Source organism: Topomyia yanbarensis, chromosome 1 (genome assembly GCF_030247195.1).
Source record: "Topomyia yanbarensis strain Yona2022 chromosome 1, ASM3024719v1, whole genome shotgun sequence".
Lineage (NCBI taxonomy): Eukaryota > Metazoa > Arthropoda > Insecta > Diptera > Culicidae > Topomyia > Topomyia yanbarensis.
The window spans coordinates 31,396,462-31,419,913 of NC_080670.1; the positions used below are offsets into that span (position 1 = coordinate 31,396,462).

Sequence of the window (23,452 nt, forward strand, 5' to 3'; positions counted from 1 at the left end):
AATATTTTTAGAAAAGAAAACGATGTTTGTTACTGAAATGGTTTTATTGAATTCAATAAATAAATGTATTTTCTTTCTAGCAATATTTTTTCACTGAATAAAGTCCATATCATTGAAAAAACGATTATTTTATTGCATGATTGCAAAAAAGTGTAACGTAACTATAATAACTACTACCGGTGTAAAAACAGATTATTATTTTGGCAACCTATTTACCAACGACCGGTACGAAAACGGGTGTCTAAATAAAATATTATCGTTTAGCGTAATCAAAATACACACGCATTTGCTTACGCACCGGTGCTGATAGTCTTACTGGGGGAAACACGGACGAAGAAGTGACAGAAATATACCTGCAGTTTTTCGAGCTACAAATTATAAAAAAAAGATGCGTTGCAACGAGCGACGTAAATGAAGTAGAGGGTCACGGATTTACTGATGCGTCACTGCGCCCATACGGGGCGGTCTTGTACACAAGATGTAACGGTTAGAGTAGAGCTGATATGCAGCAAATCTCGTGTTGTTCCTTTAAGGTCGATGACGATTCCACGCCTGGAATTGTGTGGAGCCTTGCTGTAAGCTCGGCTAAAACTATTGCAGCAATGGGGATGCAGTTCAAAAGTGTGACACTTCATCTCGACTCGCAGGTAGTGCTGTGCTGGCTGGAAAAATTACCGTTTGCTTTGAATCAATTCGTTTCAAATCCTATGACTGAAATACTCGAACCTATCATTAGCAGTATGTACGATCTGAGGTTTGTTTACATCAGAACTTTTGACAATGGATAAATGGTGGAAGGCGTTTCCGCTCCTGTAGGATCAGACCTCTAAAAAACCAATCCAACTGAGGTCGACAATTATGTTTTAAGGTCATTCAATTAACTCGCCTGAACGGGTTGTTTATATTATTTTCCCAAAGTTTATTGGCATTCAACGAGGCATTCGCTCCCGTAGGATATTACGCCAAATCGTTTCCAGTAGTCCCGTGTCTATGGGACGAGTCTACTGCTGGGCGCTCAGCAGCTGACATCAGAAACTATTTCCATAAAGTGATTTTAAGTTATGGCTGCATGGAAAAGTTGACATTTTGGCTAAGCAAATTGTTCTGCTCAAAATAAAAACTGGAATTTGCCTTCATCTGATTTTACTAATTAACAGTATAATGCGGCCGTGCGATTTTTCTCAGTTAAATATTCCGTGTCGTAATATATGCTGCAGCTAATGTAGACCCCGACCATACATAGACAAAAGGAGAAAAAATGTTTTCAAACGAGGGCGCCACTCCTATCATTATTGTAATGCTGTTGATGGACACGTGGACTTAAATTCCAATATCCAAGAAGCAAATGCAAAAAATAATCGCCGAAGATTTTTCGATCGAAAAGTTCCTTTCATACCAGAAGGAATCAGTTGGAATAATTGGCGACAGAAAGCTCAAACTTATTTTCCCTATTGTCGTTGAGGTTTTTTTTTCAGAGAATAAGTATTTATAACAATAAAAAATATGAATGTGATGCATCTAACAAATGAATAAACCAAATGAATTCGCAAAGAAAAATGTTGTTTTAATGAGTATTATTGAATTCTTTCGACTTAAGAATTACCAACTATTTGTTTTAAACTCAAACTACACTAGCTTTGCAGAAGTATCTATTTGCTAGAATAATGGGACTGTTATGTAGTCATATTTACTATGAGACAAACTGAACGGATATTTTTTTCGCAGTTGCTTAGAGTAACAGATACGGGTAACACGCTTCGAAGGCCTCCGCGTGGTTCGTGTACATGCCGTGCCGTGATGGCAAAGTTCAACTTCGTTTTGTTGGTTTTATTTTGTCACGTATCTGGGATTCACTGCGATGTCCAGATTCCAGCCAACCTTGATGAGATATTCCGAGATTCTTTTATTCCTGAAGCAAGCAGTAAATCTGATTGGAAGAACACCGATGACAGACGTTGCCGCTCCCTGTTTAGTCCAGACCAATTTCCTATTTGATGAGTCAGTATCGTCCACAAGACTTCCGTCGTCGGTGCAGTTCACGCACAGGTGTATGTCAACACGAGAAATGTATTCAACATTGTTACAATGGTCAAACTTGTAGGGAACTTGAACGACGAATATCACCCATGTTACCGGCTGCATCGCACTGTTTGCTTAAAAATAAAATTAAGGATTCAATGCTTTTGTTTTATACGTTGACTTCAACAAAGCCTACGAATTTTAACTTACCTTCACACGAAAAGCTGCTACTATTCAGGCACTTGAGCCTACTCGTGACGGTTCATTCAGCTGAAACTTTAATATTTGTCATCACTACTTTAGAATGAAAGAAAGTGAAATTAGATAATTGTTCCAATGAACATTCATTGTTTGTATTTTTTTCTTTGTAATATTTTTTTTTTGTTTAGGTAGACAATCATTGTTGCCTCCGATTTGTTTTTTTTTTCTTTTTAAGGGTGACAATCATTGTTGCCCCCATCATTTTTTTTTTCTCATTAAGATGGACAATCATTGTTGCCTCTGATTTTTTCTTTTTTTAAGGGTGACAATCATTGTTGCCTCCTTTATATTTTTTTCTCATTAAAGTGGACAATCATTGTTGCCTCTGATTTTTTTAAGTAAACAAAACAATCGACTTATTTTCTAGTAATTATTTTAAAAAGCACTCTTCATAGCACTTTTCCAATCACGTTCCGTGTATTTCGTATAACGGTTATCTATCTGCTTAAACTATCATGCACTTATTTTTCTACAAAAAAATGTATATATATGAAAAGTAAGGCGAACTACATTTTGCCATGAGGAAAATACTTAAAGTACACGCCATTGTTTAGGCTACAATAAATGCTCAAATCCAACTAATACCTAGCTCTACGAGTATGCGCTTCCAATGTCCAATCGTCACGAATTGAGCTATAGAATTGCACTGATCGGCAGTCGGACCATGCGATGGAAACGATACTAAATGGAAGCGAAATGAAATGCCTTGAAACAGCCTTTCGGTTAGATAGAAGAGTAAACATTTATTGGCACATGATGGAGAAGGAAAATAAAACGTTACAGCAAACAAAACCATAACTGGTGATAACTGGTTTAACACAATTCGACAGTGAGAACGATTCAGATTGAGACGTTTGTAAGACGTGACAATCGCTAACAGACGCTAATTTCCAAATGATAATTATTGATCGACAGCCAAACATAGTAGCGAGACACTGGGGAAAAAAAGGTTTAAGCTCTCCCGAGCAGCTGTTAAATTTGGATGGACTTTGAATCATTCGCCATACAGCCTGAACACACAACCTGATCCTTTCCTAACCTAACCATATGATATAACGTATAGTACTTTCGATACTATTACTGCTACTACTACTAATAGTTTTTCTATCGCTACTCTAGTGTCTAATAACTATTAAGTTTGCAATCTTTTCGCCTAACGCTCAGCATTCAACGCGACTGGTTTACCCAATATTGTAAATTGTTAGTCAAAAAAATAGTGAGTAGGTGTGCAACAAGATGGGCCCAACCCCCCGCCCACCCTCTTAACAACGATTGGTTAATGGTTTAATATTAATTATAATAGGGTATGTAATTTGTCTCGAGCGTCGGCAATGGCGCTACTCGGAATCCGTTGAGCTGTTGGTGTTGTAGGCAGTATGGCCGGTGGTGAGGCGTTCTGGAAGTAGACAAATGTGGAAAGGTGTTGCTTAGTGTTGGGATGGTTCGGAATGTTTTGGGGCATTCGGATGGTTGGTTATTTACAGAAAAAATCAGGGTTTTGTTTTATTTTGCTAAATTGGATTTTTTGTATTTTGAATCAAATAGAATATCGTTTCAGATGAAGAAATTACACATTCCAGGGCGATAAGCTCTGTTTTTTACTTGCTATTGTTTACTGTTTGTTTATTGACTAATTGGCATCATAGAAGTTTGAGCCGAGACATTTTTTATTCACTTTGTGATTTTCACACGAAGTTGTTAACAGTTACATGGGAAAGAGCTCAGTCCAAGAACAGTCCAACTACAAGAGCCTAATTTTATTGCTTATTAATATATGCTATTAATGTATTGAGCGTCATTTGAGAATATTTTACGGTGAACATATTTATTTCGCATTCGAATGAAATCTTAAAAGCTCAAATAAGTTAGTTCTAGGTCAGAAATATCCTGGCTATATACAATTACATTTCCCAACAAAATTCAAACAAGAATAAATTGAAAATTTACACAAAACAATACTTTCCATCAATTTAGTTATTCCGCTACGCCACGAAACAACCCAGGTAACCATAACAAACATAAGAATTTTAAGTAAAACAACAATTCATTTGCATTTTAGATGTAGAGGAAACTAGGGAGATTCAACAATTAACAAAACATGTATTTATAAATATTGTAAATAATAATTTTCATGTGTTCCAATCCCTCAATTGTATGAAACGGTTTGAATTTAAAAAATAAATCCCACAAAAGATATTTTGTATCTTAAAAATTGCGTTTGCATGTAATTTTTCATTTGATTTTATAATATATTTGTGAAAAAATGTACAACACTCATGAATCTCGTTCTTCGTTATACAGTACTTAGGACACTTTTCATCGAATTTTACTCGTTCTCCCTAGCTTTCCCTAAATTAGCATTTTGAATTAACAACAGTTGTAAATTAGCTTACAGAAAACTAGAAGTTTAATATTTTTTGACAGTAATCAACACCGGTTGGGCCTAGCAGTAACGCAGTCGTATGTTTTGCTACCAGTGGTTTTAAATGTCATTTTTAAGGTTACTGTTTTGGTTTCGAATAAAGAAATTTTAACCTTAGCGTAGTTATTTGCGGGGTAGGGACTATCCCTATGTGCGATAGTTAGAAACTAAGTTGGGCAACTACAATAAGACACCCTCCACCCCTCTTTAAAGGTATTTAGTTTTACCATGGAATCTTCATAAGGTCGCATTTGTTGACTACCTGGTGGTTACCTGGGAAGCTTTGTGCAGTTGGACCGTTCTCGCACCAAACCCCTGTCTTATAATATGTAAACACTTCTGTTGCCATTGCAGCGAAACAAACAAAGCAAGCGGTGAAGCTGTTGCAAATCTTGACGTAAAGCTTCACATTGTAAATAAAACTTATAATGTGCATAAAACTGGAAGAAACAGTAGAACAACGGTTGACCTAAACAAAATCGTGTCAGCTTCAACCAGTATACAATAGTTTTGTCTTTATAGTTAGAAGATGCTCACCAAGAACACAATGTTCCGATCAGTGAGAATATTATGCGGTCTGTTGTAAATGATGGAATCCCGGTAGACCTTTCAAAGTCCAGGAGACCGATCCGCTCCACAAATAAATATCGAGGAACCGACAGTCTAGCAGACACCATTGTAAAAACTATTAATATTAAACTAAATCCTTAGTACTACATCCCGTCCCGGAATTTAACCTACTATTTCGACAGATTTTGTAACCAATTCCCGGCTTACAGTACATTGTTACTAGTAAGTATGGTATCATCTCTTGAACATAAGCGTTATTCGAAGTCAAGAAGCGTTAAGTCAAAAGAAGAAAAATCTCCTTTCTGTATGTCCGTGAAGATTGGAGTAATCTGAAAAATACGATTTGATCCAAATCATAATGTTTAAAATAATCCAACTGTCTATTGTCCCAAATCACATTATGGTACACAGTATTGTGCTATATGGTAAAGTAATCAGACGTCCCGAATTAGGTGGAACAGTCCCTCATCGCTACACGTCCAGAAACGTGATAGTGATTCCAACCGTCGATTACCAGTGTGATCTTTGCGAAAAATTTCGCTGTCCAACAAAGGGTAAACATATGGAAATCGTACATCTTCTATAGGTTCTCGCGTCTTTGTCAAAAAAAAATCTGGTTACTGTACCATATGGTTAATTCTGTTATTTTAGGCCATATAATAATATGGGCCCGGCGAAATTCTATTTTTTGATTCTGTTCTGTGAAAGGCATGCTTCAGATACGTATGCCTTTCAAAATGTTTCGAGCTATCATCTGTATTGGGTAATACGATTCTTACAGGCATAACACTATGTGCAAATTCCTTCAAAAAAAAATCGATCCGAAGATTTTCCCAGAACACTAGCTCCACCTTTTAATTCAGTCTTCCCAAATGAACATCGTACACAATTTTCGCTCTGGTTCTGTGCTCATATTAAACCCACATTTCGTGTACAAACTTAAACACGCTGTTTCATGTGCACATGGTCGCCTGAACAACGGAACCCCATGTACGTACACGGTGTGCGCACACATAGGTTCGTGGCACCAGTTTTCTCTCATCACTGGCGTTGACTCGTTTTGCCTTGTTCGGATCGAGGTGAGCCTGTACCTCTAGACGAAGCATGGTTGAGGTTGTACGCGTGCGCGAATTTTTGTGCACAGGCTTAAACTTGTCGATGTGCACGAAAGATCTGCCTTTCATACACCGTCCCAAAAACTTATTTGCTAGTGGGTTATCCTCAGACTTGGGAACAATTTTTCACTAGTGGTCTATACCCCGCATACTTTTGCATATGTCTTATGGCGCCCATCATCGCAAATGCGCCCACAGTCCAAACTAAAAATATATTTAAAGTGATAGTTTAAGCGGGTGAAGCATTGGTTTCGAATATTATGTCTGTTAGTCTGTGCTTACAGTCTCGTCTAAAATTCATTATGCACAAATAAAGACACCACAAGGATAACGCGAAGTCATTGTAGCGTAGACTACCCATTAATATCCTGCATCTGTAGAAAATTGAAAAGCCAAGGCAATCGTTTCTGGGCTCACCGAATAAGGACATTTTAGAATACCCAACTATCGGAGTTTTTAGTTTATTATTGACATTAAATGTAATTTTTGAAATTTGATAACGTTTTGACGTCGTTAACGCGACGCCAATCGATTGGATGGAAACGAGCGCTTGCCTATTATCAAACTCTGTCAATGCCATTCCAATCGAATACGCTAACATCCAAAGCAAGCAAAACCTCCTCGAATGTCTATAGAAATATACTTAAACATTGAAATGTCGGAGTCTTTATTCAGAGATTCAGCATCTTTATGTCGCTGGGGTTTTTGATTTCGTTTATTTGCTATCTTATATTAAACTACGATATCTGGGCACAGAATTCTTGGTTATTGGCGCAGCACCAGATCTAATTTGAAAAATTGCAAAGTTGTCGTGGCAACATCACTTCGCACGCAACAGAAAATAATTCGTCAGACCTGGGGCATTCTATAGAATCAGGAATCAGAACTCAAATGGCACGTTCCCCGTGTGTAGTCGGAGATTTGCGCTTTGTGTCTTCTCATCATTTCCCTGATCGGAAGGAAAGGAGAAGGAAGAGAAAGGAAGTAGAATTGGAAGGGTGAAAAAAATGACAGCACAAAAACAAGCAACTGGTAAGTTGACTCACAAGTAGTTCAAAACGCCTGCGAGAAGCTCTTTACCGCATTTGATAAGGAACTTTAGTATGTCTGTTAGTTTTAGTCGTCCAAACACGGTGTCTCTGTAAGGACAGCTGAAAACTCGAAATCGCAATTGCGTTGCTGCTGAACAGTTGCATATCAAATGATATTGAGGATCTGTAGTCGGATTCACAAAGATCACATGAAAATGACTCAGCGCGCTGAATAGTAGCCATGTGATAATTGAGTTTGCAGAGGCCGGTTAAAGCCCTGACTAGCATACCGCAGCAGTTTCGAAAAATGTAGATTTTTCGAAACCACGCGGCACGCCTAACTAAAAACGCCATTGTTTGTAGATTTCTCCAATAATTGCGCTGCTCGAGCGAAGGCCAGGACCGATTTTTTCTCTTATCCAATAGACAAGGTAGATAGTGTTGGCAATGCTTAGTTCTTCGATTCTTGAGCCTGATTATCGGAGCAGAGGTTATAACGTTGCCGGACTAATACATTGCCCAATTCAGTCCCATGTTCTATGGGATTACTTATCTACATGGGACTGGCTTGTGGTTATCGGCAGTACAGTGCAGTATCTACCTAGTGAGTGAGGGTATTCTAACCTCATTGCACGACAGTAGACGCCAGCACCAGCTCTTTCCTTCATCAGAGAGCCGTCAGGTGTAACAGACCAGGTGTCCTGTAAGTAAAACTACATGTGAGTGTAATATCACTGAGAGCACGAATTTCTTCACCCCATTTTTGACCACAGTCGTGTATGGTTGGTAGCAAGATCAACTTTGTTACTGTTTCAATGATCAGTCACCCGCAATCTGTATGCCCATGATAGTGCTTCTAGTTTAAGGTGTTTGTATTAGTGGTTTGATATTTGGAAGGGCCTCAAGGGCAGCAGTAGGAGTTGTGGTCAAAGCACCAGTCAACGCCAGGATCACCATTCTTTGCAGATGATTTAGCTGTAACTGAACCGTGATCACCTCTCCCCTCTGCCACAACACAAGGCATCTGTATGACAGTGTGGGACGTACAATTCTCGGGTAAATCCAATAGATGTGTTTGGATTTGAGACCCCAAGTCTTTCCAAAAAATTCGTCTGCACTCTCCGAAGGCCATGACACGCTTTCTTGAATCTGAACTCAATGTGAGCAGACAAGTTCAGTTTGGAACCGAATCTAAAACGTATTTGACTGCACAGAATCTTAGAATCAAAAACAGCAAGCAACGGACCCCGGTTGTTATTTGCTTCTTTGTTAAAAAAAACCATTGAAGTTTTGTTTGGATTAACTGATAGTTTAAGATGTTGACACCACTGTTCGACTGCTCTTAATGCTTACTGCATTAACCCTCCGGAAGTCGCGCAACGGCTCATTGAACAAGCACCCGCTGGTGCCCTAAGCGAATACGCTAGATTTTCAAAGCAGCGTGCACTTAGTGCAATGCGCGACTGCCGGAAGGTTAAGTCAAATATTGTTCCGATGCAAAGTATTTGGAATCGTCAGGTTGAAAATGCAAGTTCGTTGAGTTTCCTCAACAAACTATCGGCAACCATAGCAAAGGCGACAGAACGCCACCCTGAGGACAGCCTCAAATACTCAACTTCCTTATCTCTGCCGGTCTCGGTGACGAACAAAGAATGCGGTTACTAAGCATTGCGTTTATCCAACCCAAGACACAAGTAGATACCCCATAACCGCTCGTCACTTCCAGAAAAGACTGTAAGAACAATATCAAAAGCACTCAATATCTAGGAACATAACTAAGCCAGATGCTTGCACGAGCATGCTTTTTCGATGATTAAAACATCCTGAAGAAAAGTGGGCATCCCGGCTTGAAAAAACTGATCAATGCACATCGTACGACCGCCTCAGAGGTCTTCCAAAGGTTCCAGGAACGGATGACAGTGGATCACAAGCTAAGAATTGCACAAAAACCGGAAACAACGCACAAGGTGCAAAACTTCCCAAATCGAGACGAACAGGACTATTTTACGGGTACGGAAAAGTTTACTGTGGATAACCGTTTCAAACGGAAGCTATCCAGATTTTCTTCTAAGAGCCTGATTTAGCAGGCAGACCATAAGCACTTGCGGCTAACGTATTGAACGCAGAGTTACCACTATTCTTCAAAGAAAATTGGGTAGTTCATTTAAAAATGTCTGCTGAAACCTATCACTTGACTGCAACCTCAAAGTAATTGAAATTTTACCTACATTTTAGTTTTCATGGAATCAATCGATTTTTGTTAAATTTGGGAAAATACCCAAATTTCCAAAATTGATTGTATCAATTTCTATAATTTAAAACCTGGCAGAATGAGAGGCTAGTCTTTTTTCAGGAAACTGCAAAAAAAACTCTGGCAGTGCCAGATAAATCTGGTATAATGGCATCCCTCATTGAACGTACTGAACATTCATGACCAAAGGCATAATCAAATCGATTAAAAACCGTAGTTTTGCCTGGGTCAGACCTAAAACCAAGCCAACTGAACGATGACTAGCAACCTCTCGATCTAGTGTGCATTGTTTCGAGCACAAAGGAAACGTTGTAATTATTCTTGCCATCGTGAGTAAAAACGACGAAAAAACCTTTGATTAATACGATAGAGTTTTCATAAAGTAACACCTTCTGAAGGTAAAAATAGAACTTAGAGTTAAGGAAGCCGAAGGAAGTATCGATATCATTCAACACGTTAGTCCAAGCCGAACGTTTCGTTTTGCAGACCAACTTGAAGCACGTGGTTGAAAGTGATAACATTTGAATTAAGATTCCAGTGTACATAGAAAATGACTTCTGAGCTAAATGCAGAATTCATGTTGTAATACGGAGAAGGGGAACCGTTACACCTGATACGTGGATATAGACCTTCCCGGATATTACTAAAGGTGTTGGATGCAGGTCGAAAGATCTGTTCCCTCCTACTTGACTACAGAACTCAAAACTCGGGGAACTACTATTTAACAAACCACTTTATGCACCCATGAGGGGCAAACTCCCACGTGCAAATACTGTAACAAGACAGCACACCATGGACAACCTTGCGCGGAAGATGCAGATGAGAATGCTTCTCAACCGATTGCCAACCCAAAGCAGAGTTCTCAATACCTGAACCACAAACGTTTGCCAAATTTGTGGGTAGCTTCAGGTTATAATGACAACCACAACAGCAGCATCCAGCACCCCAAAATCAACTGTAAGCAACATCGATGAATAAATCAATGACAATGATGACGGATTTACACTGGTCACTCGTAAGTGTAAGAAATAGGGAAGAACAGCTGATCGCGAGCACCTACAAAACGTTACCGGTGATGACCTTGACGTGAAAGACAGGAGAGAATTTAATGATCCCCACAACACAGTAGGTGAGCAAATAAATGTTTCCCTGCCGTGAAAGAAGGTCTCCGCACGCAATTAAAAGTTGCGTGCACGAGATCCAACAGATAAGCAATATTATTTTTTACATATTGTAAATATATCAAAGATGGATACGTTAGCTACCGCTATGAGCCGTGTCCAATAATCGAAATAAAAAAAAATCTGTGGAATTTGTACCGAACGAGATTAACCCATCAAACTGTCCCGAACTCCGTCCGATCGAAACCCATACGACTGTATAGGCTCTAATGGAGGGCGTCAATCGCAAATGTCGAGTATTTCATCTAACTCATTCAATGTATTTACTGCAAAACTTTGTTCGGACTAAACCGAATGTATTTGGTGAATTTATTTCCACACTTGGTCAGACCGGACTAAGTGACATTGTGTTGATTTCAAGAAAAACAAGCTCAAAGTTTGAATCGCAGCATCCTTTACGTTATAATTCGAAATGAATTTTTACCATAATTCTTGCTTATTATAACGCTATAAGTTATTATTTCAAATATATCCAAAAGTCAAATGTAGCTGAAGGAATTCTTTATCCAGTGCTATCATTATCTCATTTTTGAGATTTTGCAACTTAGTCCAGTCCAGAGCTTAAAAATATTGACATCGCTGCATGAACTTGAAAGAAAACGAAATTCAATTCATGCCCGCTGCGATGAATGAAATTTTTGGTTCGTTTCCATCGTCATTCGTTCTCCCGACGCAGCGCTTTCAGGTACGGACATGTTCGGTTTCAGAAACAAAGTGAATTTTATTTCTATGCTGGCTCTGAGAGGGATTATCGATCGAAAGTGCACCAGATATAGATTACGCAGTTCACTTATGCTCGAAAAAGTAGAAGATTCTAACTTCTGCCTTCAAACTGTCGACATAATAACAAATGAATTCTTTGGTTGGTGAATGAATTTATATTTCCTCTGCACTCAAGCATTCGATTCTGCATGAAATTTCAGTCAGTTGGAAAGTGAATGAATGAGAGAGGCGTTGAATCTGAATGTCGGTTTCGGTAAATGCAAGCAGAAACAGGTAACCGATTTTGAAATTTCGTAACACTGGTCCAGTCTAATTTAACTTGACCATCGATTACTTGATCAACTGAACGATTAACCCATTATATCCTAGCGTATGAAATTTCATACGCAGAACTATCCATCGGTTTACGCGTATTTACTACAGAATTTTGGCATCTAACTGCTTTTTTATTGCACTAATGGGATCATTGCACCTCATGTTTCATTGTGAAATAAGACAACTGCCATTTTTTATAATTTTGTTTACATTTTTGAATCATGTATAGTTGGGGCAAATGGCGGCTGAAAAGTAAGCAATACATTTAATTGAATTTTATTGTTGGAATTCGTGCTAATAATTCCATTATGTGACAAAACGTTCCTACAGGTGTAAAAGAAGTGTTGTCTATCAGAAAATCCGAAGAAATATGTCAAACAACTAAAAATTTGTTGTTTTTATTTAAGCGTACGAATTTTTTTGCACGAGATATTTTCATTCTCAAAACCATTTTAACCGGTGATTTTATTTTTCCCATAATCCTTGATACATTTTTTGGTGGAATTGAAGATATCACTGCATTTGGCTCACTTTTTGAATCCCCTGGGTTATAATGGGTTAACAACATTGTTACTGGCAATCACCGAAAGGATGTTTGAATCAAAGGCCGATTCTTGGGCTACCGCATCATTATCATGCGTAGGTCAAAAGAAGCGAGACCCGAAGACGACCTTTCTACGTGAATTCCAAGATTCAATATCAGAATGTTAGGGACCCTTCATAGATTACGTAGCGCTTTTAAGGGGGGGGGGGGCGAGGGGCACTACAAATTGTCGGCCCTATTCTGCGCGGCGTGTGACGTGAGACGACTAATCTCACCTCACTCTACGTAACTTTTCTCACTCAATTCTGAAGAGTCACTTCGGGTGACGTAAGACGCCCATTTAAGCGCAATGGAGAATCTCACCTCACCCGAGTCGATTCTAAGAATCGAGTGAAAAATGTCACGTAAAGTGAGGTGAGTTTAGTCACCTCACGTCACACGCCGCGCAGAATAAGTCCGTGTGACATGTTGTGATATATGGGGGAGGGGGAGTAAGCTAGTGAGCTACATAACATGTTTTTACAAAGAAAAATATTTTTTGAAGAATTTGTGAGACGGGGGATAGAGAAATTTGTTACATGGGGGAGGAGGGAGTCAATTTTGAGCAATGTTTGTGTTACGTAACTTATGGATGATCCCTTATTCTTTGAATTACCGTAGATAATTGATATTTGGCTTATCTCTCGAGTTTGTGATTTCACTAGTTTGTTAAGTTTTCCCCAAATATAAAACCATAGCCTTCAACACTCGAGGCCTGCAATTGCATTCTGAAATTTTATTTTATATTTTGAAACCACATGTGTTGATTTTTAAATTTTGATTTAGTAGACCAGAAAAAAACATTAGCGACCTCGAAACATTATTGATTACATTGATGTTGAAACTGTTGCCGGATAAGACATTCACATTTCAAAAAAGTATTGGTCCGATTTCATTTTTTTTTATTATTCAGTATGCACACCGCTATGTAAAACGGTGGTAAACAGGTGTAGAGTGACTTTAAATAGAACTCTCTACGGATTGCGTAGTCAGCTGGAATCTAATATTGCATACAGACGCGTACAAATCTAACTCTATACTAATTGCTGATACTCCCTTTTGCTCTGTACGACCATGAGGCGTGGCTGTCTAAGGGATTTCACGCACAATGAAAAATGTCACAGATGTATCAAGTGTATAAAGATGCCGACAGCGGAACGCAGATAAAACACGGCAGACTACATGAACGACGGTAAAGAAAAGTTGCTTGAAAAGAAAGTGCTTCGTAAAACCCGCTTCAAATATATCAGAATGTAATAATCGGAAATTAACATCGAGCATAAAATCGAACAGGAGCTCTTCGATGTAAGAGTCGTTTAGCAAACCACAGAAAAATATATCCGGTTCTTACAGCGTACTTTTCTTTATCCGATTTTTAATTTTGAATGTAACATTATACGAAGTTTCCTGTAGACAAATTATTTTTAACCGTTTTTTGTACTGGAGGTTCATCATTACCGACCTTTTCGAGTGAGATCTTTTTAAGCGACACTTTGCTGAAGGATCTCAGCCCGATTTTTACGCTTGATGCTTATATCTGATATCTATATTCTAATTTATTTGAAGCGGATTTAACAAAGCATGTTCTGTTCTTGCACCTTTTATATTCGGTCGGACACCAGCCAAAGGTCTATATAGCAGAGATCGTTGTCTTCAGGATATACCCCATATTCGCTGGTTGTATGCAATCGATGCGCGTGCGATAGCCATAAAATGGTACTAGTGGCCCAAATCAAAACATGGAAGTTTCGTATGTTTGGCCACCATGATGAAGAAATTCAACTGATTCATGGATGGATCATCCAGTCGACTCTGCCGACTCCTCATGAATGGTTTTCTAAGAAAATTACAGTCGCTAACACCGTGTTTCGTAACATTCCAAGGGCGTTTGACTGACGAAAGGAAGAAAAACAATGATTCTTAAACCAGTTGCAAAGTTGTAGCAGAATTGAAGCGACAATCGCACATTTCAATTCCGGATGTCGCTAGATTCTGGACAAGAATATTTCGTGGTAAAATCGATGTTACAAAGTATGTCCAAAACAAGAAAACGTTGAAATCCGCCAACAAATTTCTGATCTTACATACGATTTAAGGATGTTACGAAATTAGTGCTCTCTACCTCACATCTGAAACAATAAACGGGGGGAGATAAAACATTAACGTGTCATCGTTCAACATAAGGCCCCACTATGTGGTTTTTCCCCTATGATCAAGAAATCCTATCCCTTACCACCACGTGGTGCCAGCTGGAGAACGAGCAATGAAGATCAGGTAACCAATCGCGGTGGGATCTTTCGTCGTCTGCTGGCAGGTAAGGGAAAAACCGAAGAGTGGCTCGTAGTAACGTCTGTTTTGGAACAGGCGACTATAGGAGAAATGTGCAATCTCTTCAGTCAGATATGTCTTAAATCGGCAGCCCCATCATGAGTTTAGGTACCGCAGTCCTGGTCCAAGGGGCATGCCGAGTTTTTAGTCAAATTGTAATTGAAGGATGGAACAAGCTACAAATGGTTACTGATACTCCATGTTGCTACATACGGGAAAAAATAAGCAAACGACCTATGCACTAGCCTCTTTGCAGAATCTTCACCATCTGTTTTTACAGACAACGCAGCTGATTCATAGCAGTTGCTGGGCTATCTAGGACTATTCTTATCTTCTGATCGAGTCTTAAACATACGATCGCTGGCGAATGAGACCAGTACCTTAGTCTTATGAGACATCCATGTTAAGGTACATCATCAAATGCTCGACGTACTTGATCGTCACACGACATATTAGAATGGGCTGTGAAAATCGGAAGAGATTTAATGATCCAGGTAGACGCACGTGCGGCGGTCGTGCTTCAAGATGTGTCAAGATCGAGTAACCTTAAAATCTAAAATTCCTCCGTTCATGAGGAGCAACAACCCTAGGATTATTTGACTACTACGCTATAAAGTATACGGACTATTAGTTGGTTCAACGCTTACATCTACGGGCATCTATTTACATCCAGAAAATCTTTCTAGGGTTGTTTTCTTTCAATTTCTGGAAATTCTGTTAAATATTCTCAATTTATCCCCTCGAAACTATTTTTCGCTCAATTTCTTCTGGTTGTTTGGCACCTTGAGACTCCAAATTACTTGAATCGAGTCCGATCAATACTAGAGATCAGAATTCCTATCCTCTATAACAACCAAGTTTCTCCCACGACACTTGCAAAGATAACAGTAGTATACACGGCCTCTTAAAAGCATGTGTTGGACTAACATCGCTTCTCTTTCCTTCCGCGATCTACATGCGGGCTTGACCTGTGTCGGTATTGATGAATGAAAATGTTACTACTTGAAGCCATCATCATTGATTTTTTACGCAACGGATTATCATTTATGGTGGTGGTCGCACAAGCTCAAGCTGTAATTTCTGTAGATTCCATTAAGGCTGCAAAACCAATATCCTACTTTTGTGTTTTCTCTCATTTCATTAACTTTCATTTTCACCTGACTGGAGCGAAGGTTTTAAGGTATATCGTGGCCATTTGCAACATACCACATTTTGTGATATAACGTTTCAACATTAAGCTAAATTGAAAAACGTACATTTTCACGTACATTTAGTTAATCTCCCAACCAAGAGTTAAAAAGGCACGTTTTTGAATAAACAATCGAGATCTAAAATACTAAATAACTTTTGGTTAAATATATGTTCGCTCAATCCTCGAGTTGTACCGATGGTACAACGCAGTATTGAACAATAGTTATACACCCGAGCGTATAATTGATGACTGCTGAAAGCCACCAAAACATCGCGAACCTTTTTTTCAATTGACCTTTAAAAAATCTGAAATTATAATATTTTGAAGCACGCGTGTAACATATTCCACTCAGACCGTTGTTATTTGACTTGCTTCCGTGGTGAGCCTTGCACGAATCTAGTAATATTGAGCGATAAAACGGTCTACAACATGAAGATGAATGACGCACGCTTCTGTTGGGAATACTTCTTCTAGTGTAGTAGAATGTTATGGAACACGAGTCCCCATTAGGTAACAGTTTTTGTCATGATTGACCTGACGTGCTTCTGTTTCACTAGGACCTAGACTTTCCCTCCAAAAACCATCCGGCAGGGCTTCTTTCTTCGGCTGCCGATATCTCTATGTATTCATCTTTTTTTTTTGTTTGCAAAACCTATCGCTTCAGTACTACTGTTCACTTCTTCTTTTTTTCTCGAAAAAACAATTTGCCAGGTATGTGTCAGTCTCATTAATGAGAACTCATTGGCTTCTTCTTTCGCAAACAAAATAGAAGAAAATGCAAGCGCTCCTTCTCTCTTTCACCCCTACACGCTAGCGTCAGACATTCGCTAAGGCATCAGATACTGCTCGTACTTACTCTGCAGCCGTCGGATCTTCGTCAGGAAGGCGGCCAGGTGCTTCCGTTGGTCATCGTCGACGCAACGGACCAGATCACCGGCGACCACCTGGAAGGCATATTCGGCTACTTTGACGGCTGCCGGAACGCTGGGCAATGGAATGCTGATGGTGGTAGCCGGCTGCTCGATCAGCTCCTGGCTGCTATAGGGAGTCAATGATCGAGCTCGCCGGTGATGGAAAGCGGACGTCGGAGAAGAATCGGGCGATCCTTCCTTTTTGATGTAGGCCAGTTTGCCTGGCAATGGTGGCGATGTTCGCTGCGGTCGCTGCTGACCCGTAGGATTACGGTGTGCGGTGGAAACTTTGGCCACTTTCTTCCCATGCGGTGCTTGAAGTTGTTCCTCTGTAGACGAAAAAAAAATCAAATTGCAACCTACATGAAGACACGAGATTGCAGACGAATGGCGGACTCACCACTCTTGCGTTTAGTCGGTGCCAGGCATTCCTCCTCCTTCTGCTTGTCCCGCTTGGGGCAACTGCACACCTTGAGATGAAGCGATTTCTTTCCCAGAATCTGACCATGCACGTCCTCCAGGGTGAAAATGATGGCTGTCGCTCGTCGGTTGATGATTCGACATGAATTTTGGCACACAAACTCGAGCGAAACATTCATCGATGCCTGATCCTGGGTGGTGGATCCGAGAGGAATGATCACCGCTAGTCGCTCCTGGTAGGCCACTCCGCTCTCACTGCCAACGTACCGTGCCGACGGGTTGAAACAGCGCATAACGTGAGATTTTACATCCTCCGGGAGTTCTGAGGGTGAAGAAAAAAGAACGGCAAAAATAATTAGTCATTTCATTTGACTCGATATCTGTCCCATGTTCTATAGGATTCCCTATCCACATGGGACTGACATGCGATCTTAGGCAGTTTACTCACTGCTGTTATCGCTGCAGCGGTGGTTCTCGCATCGAAACACCGGATAGTGCATATCTTCCGGAGCAGAGCAAACCAGCATCGCTCGCACCTGCAGCTCCTGGAAGTTGAGTGACTGATAGGAAACGTTGAACGTGCACGCCTGACCCATCTTGACGAAGACCTTGTTCAACCTGGAGGAAAACATCCAACTGGACTTGCCACTGGTTTCCCCGTTAAGATCAACGTGAAAGTTAAACACCGGATCGTGGTACTCTTCCAGCGTTGGTGTTTTGTTCATATGGTCAAGCACGAGAGGGGTCACCGATTTTGGGATCTGCATCGATTGATCGCACTGGTCCATATCCGGAAGTGATTCCAGCTTTAGCACCTCCTGATATGGCTCCAGCTGAAACATTCCCCCATCCAAATCCATCATCAATTCGCTGGTCTGGAAAGAGTGGAAAATAACCCGGTTATCGTCGTAGTCCATCTGCTGAATCACGCTTTCGCGAAGTGTAACATTAATTGGGGTGCTTCCAGTCCAGTGGCCATTCCGGTTCACACTGGAAAGGTGAGCTGATACAATTTGTTAATTGTTTCGGTTTATCGAGTAACGAGTGCTAATGAGGGATACAAACTGAGCGCGGCTCAGAAAGGCGCTTGCTGGAACCGAGTTTTGGTTCGGTTTTTAGTTCCAGCATACACTTGGTAACTGCTTTACGATTGGTCGTGGTGGCACCGTCTGGCGGAGTCTAATTTTGTTGACAATTTTCTGCTTGTGTTAACACAAGCCGGACCGAGCCAGCTATAGTTCATACGTGATGGTCGGCACGATTAAATTTTCTGTTTGTGTTGCTCGGATGATATGGCTATTGTTTTTGTCCGCAGTACAATTTCTTTGGAACCTTGAGTGATCCTAAGTGGGCAATTTCGGAACACAAACGACCCTTGTTTTTGCAGGGTGAATCATTGTACTGTGGCAGTTTCTTACGTACTCGATAAATTGTAATTTTAAAGATTGTATATGAAAAATGAGAAACTTACCGGAATCTGCGATAATAATGCAGCATCGCAATCATCACTGAAATTATATAAAAATCAAACAAATGTTAATTAGCTAGATTCATTGGCAATTCGAATATTGATTTCATTTTATTAGTACAGATTTGCAATTCACAAGTCATGACGCTAGAAAAGCTATTTACTAATCCGTCTACCGGGGTAATATTTCTGATTAATATCTCATATATGAAATTTTCGATAATTGTAATTTGTGCATATGACCGCGTTTTCGTTTTATGTCAAAGTTTAGTATTGAAGTGTTTAAAATCCTTTTGGGACTAAAGCGAATATAGATTGCGTGTGTGCTATGGATATTCTAGCAGCAGTCACAAGTGTTGGCACCCCAAACTGTTCCAGAATTTGCCCAAACTAATATACAAGCTGCTGAGTATCCTAACACATTGGTATGATCCATCCATTTTTTTAATACTTATATAATCAATTTTAACACCATTTCTTAGGATATTCTTTTTTGTTCGAGAGTTATCCTACTGGAGCTGTAGAGCTAGGTTCTCGGAATGGCTCCCCGTCAGAATCACTTACTACAATTGCAAACGAGACGGGAAATGTCACCCACTAAAACAATGCTTAGAAAAAATTGCAGTGGGCAGTGATTCTGAATGTTGTACTCATTGTACGGCTTAGATATGTGCGGGCGTAGGGACTTCGCGATCGCGTGTATTATCGCGAAGGCCTCGAGTGTTTGCGTGTGGGTTTGTATGCCGCGTGTGCTAACCTGTACGTAGCTTCGCGCATATGAATTATTTTTTTTATAATCGTGTGACGTTTGCATATTTGCGTGTGTTCTTGGATGAGCGCACGCGGACCGTGAATCTGATACTTAATTTTCGATGCACGGTTCAGATGCTAGAAGAAAGTGGGATCTTCCATATAACTAGAGTTCCCAGTCATGTCACCATAGAAGGTATTGTTTAGTGGATATAAGTGTTATTTTTTGATTGGTCCAAATGAATGTATGGACCTAAGGTGCTAGGATGGAGGATAATGATTTCCGGACTTGAACGATACATGATTGCATGAAAAGGGACGTTTGTGGGTTCAAATTAAGAACTTCGTAAGTGCTATAACGTTCGTCTTATTACCGGGGTATTTTAAAGTTTGCGCGATAGCGGGCGTAGATGTGCGTGGATGATCGCGAAGGGCTTAAGCATTCGTATGTTAATATGTTTGTCGCGTATATGTGACTTTGCGTGTATAAATTCAATTTTATAACCGTGTGTTCATTCATTTCAATTCATTAGCCGGGAATCTGATACCTAATTTTCAGTGTGCGGTTCAGATGCTAGAAGAGAGGGAGTTCTCCCCAATCACTAGTTACCACTCATGTCGCCATGGAACGTGTTGTTTAGTTGATAAGAGTGCCATTTTTTGTTTGGAACACCTGAAGGCATTGAACCTATGCTACTAGAACAGAGGAGAGCGACTTCTGGACGCCACACGGGCGTTTGTAGGTTCACTCCACCGCGTTTGTGAATGTATAAGTGCTAAAACATTCACTTGGTCATCGAGGTGTTATCCTGTTTGCGAGACTCGAGCGTTTGTACGTTAACGTTGGTGTCGCGTGTATGTAACTTCGAGTGTATAAATTATTTTCTATACCCGTATGGCCATTCGCATGTTCTTGAATGATCGCGCGCGGACCGTGAATCTGATACTTAATGTTAGTTTATGGTAGAGATGGGCGGGTATTGTATATCATTTTTGTAAGTTTACCCGGAATTTATAAAAATACAAAACCATAACCCGACCCGTACCCGGGAATAAAAAAAAATTCCGAACCCGTATAACCTGTACCCGATTTGACCCCGATTATTAGTAAATAAATTCAACCTGTTTCACTCCAAAAAGTAAGGAAACCCGAGGCTAGTTAGTGGTATTTTAATTTTTTTTCATTTCTTTGACTTAAGGGATTACACCACTGTAGAGCACGAAAAAATAGGTACACTCCGATTTTGTTTACGCAATGAAAAGATGAATCGAGATCTTGTTAAATGGGATTTATTGTCGAATATACCGTGAAAAATTCAATTCGATAAAAAATAATTTGTTCAAGTTACTTTTCCGTCCAACTCATGAAAAGTGGTTTCTATGAAAAACGTGGTTAAAGTTTTCAGTGCACTCGGGATATACATAGGAGGCGTTGCATCAAAATTGAAAATTTAAACATATATATGTTATATATTTTTAACATCCTAAAGCACATTTTAGACCAAAAAATAAAAATTCGATTTTTTTTAAATTCTACTATGGTGTAACTCCTTAAGTAGATTGTGCACTATCAAAAAACAGAACCATTCACGTAATAAATTAAAACTCTCGGTGAATAGCATAAACTCTATAAAATTCACTTATTACGTTCGAAAGCTGTTACTCACAATTTCTACAAAACAAAATGTAATGAAACTTTTATCTAAATGTAATGAGACTTATATCGAAATGTACTTCACATTACTAGAAGAAAAAAATAATAGATAACGTCTGTTCTTTTGTACTATTTTTCCGAGTTCTAAAGTGGTGTAACCCCTTAATTACTGGGATGTTCTAATGTTGGCGAAATCGCGGGCGTATGTGTAGATGATAGCAATTGCATGTTCGCGTTTGTGTTATCGCAAAGGCCACGAGCGTTTGCACGTTTGAAATTGGAGAGATTGTGAGTGTATATGTTAGAATATGCCGTTCATTGTGTGCAAAGAGATTAATTAGAAGTGTATAAATATACCGATATTATTTTTGATAATGGAAAAGCAAACTAATAGAAGTACAACAAAAACAGACAAATGAAGTAGAAGAGAAAAACACATGTAGCATGCAATCAAACTATTTTACACAATTGGGAGAATTTCATTATGCTATGCTGACCGGGAATAGATATTCACGCTAAAATAAGTGTACCTTAGCTGATCCAATCCGATCTAACCGAATGAATAGAATCGAATGCACCGGAAAGACTACCCATTATTCTATCATATACCCCAGTCCTGCATCTATTCCCTGACCCAGCTGTCACAAATACTCACACGAAAACATACACTACATAATAGGCTTCTAGTTTTACATTTCCTTAATTAGCTTGTACACGATGACGAATTCGATCAGTAAATCGGCATACAGTGACCCCCACTATAAACCCTGTCTACCAACACTGCCATTAAACTGTGGAACAATGTCTGCAAACACGACCGACAGCAAAAGACAATCCACGTCGACCCGCCCGTCGGCCACGCCAGCGCGCACAGCTAATGGTTGATCGTTAGGGCTGGTGCAGAGTTTGAAAAAACATAAAACATAAAAAAAAGGCCCATAAGCCCTCTCGGTTTTTTCGATGCATCACTATCGAGACGTTATTCAATAACCATCGTAGAGCAATTGTCTGTCAGAGGTTCTTTAGCACAGATACACACAATATACAGCATTATGTTTGAAATACCGTCAAACCTATCAACCTAGGAGCGGGAATATTACAGGGATGTAAGTATTGCACAAATACCTTACACGTACGCCATACGAATACTTATTTCATATAACATTTCATATAACATTTTCAGATTTTTGATATCTCGTTATATTTATATATTTTGTGTGACTTAAAATTTGTTAAATTTAGCAATTACATCATCTAATCATGATCTGCGGACAATTTTTGTGAACAAAAAAATAAAAAAATCTTATAAAACAGGGATGCTTAACGATATTGCCTAATTTTCCCCTATTTGTAGTATTTTTTATTTTACTTTCCATTGCGTCATACATTTTTTCGTTTTTTCTTTTACCAGTTCTTCCAAAATACTTCCAAATGACGCAGCAGAAATTGAACACACATGTGTTTCCGGGCTGATTTTGAGATCCGACTTTCAGGAGCACATAAATTTATTATTAAAATTATTTATCAAAAAAGTTTGGATCAAACAATAAAAACAAATTAAATTTTAATTTTCTCGGGCTAGTGGCATACATCAAATTCATGGATTGCGTCTCATAGGATAAATCAGAATACAAACATGACGATTTTCATAACCACAGTCGCATGAAATACAGAAGAACGGCCTTAAATAATTATAGTATTTATTTAGTACCTACGAAAATCTTAAGTGATTCAATGGTAAATCTTCCTCTGTGATAAGTTCAACCTCTGATATTCATATGATGTATTTGTTACGCAGTCATAAGTGAATCTTATGCAGATTAATAGTTATGTCGGTTTGTACTACGTGAACAATTACCGAGAGAACAGGGGTACGAAAAAGACTCCCACTATCCATGTCCATCTGGACTCTTCATTACATTGTTTTTCTCCCTCATAAAACAATAAATGAAATTTTCATCATCACTGCCATATGTTCCTGCAATTTTTCTTAAAAGTATGCAACCGGTCCGGTTGAAAGGATATGGCGATGTGCAGACTTTGACAATAGTCAACATATGGTGAGCTTAGCGAACCCAGAATTTTTACCGAACAAACATTGAAAGCTGAACAAGCCATTTATTCGAGAGAATAAGCTGAATAAGAGTTATGCCTTTACTCAGCTGAATTACTCGTTGGGTAGACCCGTGCCAAACATGCAGAAAATAATTTTTTTGAGAAATGAGTACACCCAACATTTCCCCTTTGTATCAAATTAC

The 23,452-nt window shown here is 39.3% G+C and overlaps 1 protein-coding gene across 1 annotated transcript in view; it reads right to left on the minus strand.

Annotated features, from left to right (window-relative positions):
* Nucleotides 1-1,619: 1,619 nt before the first annotated feature.
* The window catches only part of LOC131677236 (cellular tumor antigen p53-like), a 28,861-nt gene continuing 7,028 nt past the window's right edge, over nucleotides 1,620-23,452 (minus strand). Inside the window, exons 3-8 of the mRNA XM_058956956.1 lie at nucleotides 18,794-18,830; nucleotides 17,771-18,197; nucleotides 17,303-17,644; nucleotides 16,848-17,231; nucleotides 2,230-3,676; nucleotides 1,620-2,153 (exon numbers count right to left, since the gene is read on the minus strand). Of these exons, the coding sequence (XP_058812939.1) occupies nucleotides 3,618-3,676; nucleotides 16,848-17,231; nucleotides 17,303-17,644; nucleotides 17,771-18,197; nucleotides 18,794-18,830 (1,249 nt within the window). The 3' untranslated portion in view covers nucleotides 1,620-2,153; nucleotides 2,230-3,617. The remainder of the gene's footprint in view (nucleotides 2,154-2,229; nucleotides 3,677-16,847; nucleotides 17,232-17,302; nucleotides 17,645-17,770; nucleotides 18,198-18,793; nucleotides 18,831-23,452) is intronic.